The 783-nt window shown below is 38.4% G+C and overlaps 1 protein-coding gene across 1 annotated transcript in view; it reads right to left on the bottom strand.

Annotated features, from left to right (window-relative positions):
• GABRA1 (gamma-aminobutyric acid (GABA) A receptor, alpha 1) overlaps positions 1–580 on the bottom strand; it is a 37,769-nt gene extending 37,189 nt beyond the window's left edge. Inside the window, exon 1 of the mRNA XM_010138003.1 lies at positions 468–580. Coding sequence (XP_010136305.1) covers positions 468–580 — 113 coding nt within the window. The remainder of the gene's footprint in view (positions 1–467) is intronic.
• Between the last annotated feature and the right edge of the window lie 203 nt (positions 581–783).

Below are 783 nucleotides of genomic sequence, written 5' to 3'. Positions count from 1 at the left end.
AGGAAGGTCTACTTCAGATTTGCAAAAATCACTAAGTTAGGACACGATCCTGACCAGCGAAAAAGTGAAAGTTTTGCCTCCGCTTGCAGGAACAACAATGTTACTAAAGAGCACTTAAATGAGATTTAAAAATCCTTAATTACACTTTTTTTTTCATCTAAAGAAGTATGTATTTCTGAGCAGTCATTATATGAGTAGAAAGGAAGGCACAGGTGCTTAAGAGATATTGTTTAGTTTCAATTTGTTTCAGAAAGCTTTTGCCTGTTTCTTCACAATATTGAAAAAAAAATGTTATGCAAACAAACTGTAGTTTTCTTTCAGTCTTCCCTTAGTTAGATTTATCTAGGATTTGAACAAGGATTAACTTCCCCCAACACACTTAACAGTAGTGCAGTATTTATCTTATGCTGCTCTATTAAATTAAAGGTTCCTAAAGTATGTTGGTGCGTTAAGAAGCATCTCCCCACCTTCTTTCAGTCAGTGCATTCAGAAGGAGGCTCCAGGCCCAGAGGCAGTCACAAAGCACCAGGAATCTCTTCATGGTGGGCTCTGAAACTAGAAAAAAAATAATCATCAGCATCTCCTACGTTAAAACAGGTACTGAGATAAAAAATATCTGATTTTAGCAACTTTTGCAGAATAATTTGATGTCAGGCAATGACCTCACAGTACTATAGCTCATGTCATTCAGAACAAGGGAGCACAGCCTCGGCCGTTCTCCTGTTCACCCTCTACTCTGAGACCCAGAGGCTGAGAGTGGGATTTATTTTGCGGAAAGCGTGT

This window comes from Buceros rhinoceros, unplaced genomic scaffold, assembly GCF_000710305.1.
Source record: "Buceros rhinoceros silvestris isolate BGI_N320 unplaced genomic scaffold, ASM71030v1 scaffold21370, whole genome shotgun sequence".
NCBI lineage: Eukaryota > Metazoa > Chordata > Aves > Bucerotiformes > Bucerotidae > Buceros > Buceros rhinoceros.
Note: the sequence above shows the minus strand (reverse complement) of the source record. Positions and strands in the feature narration are given on the sequence as shown.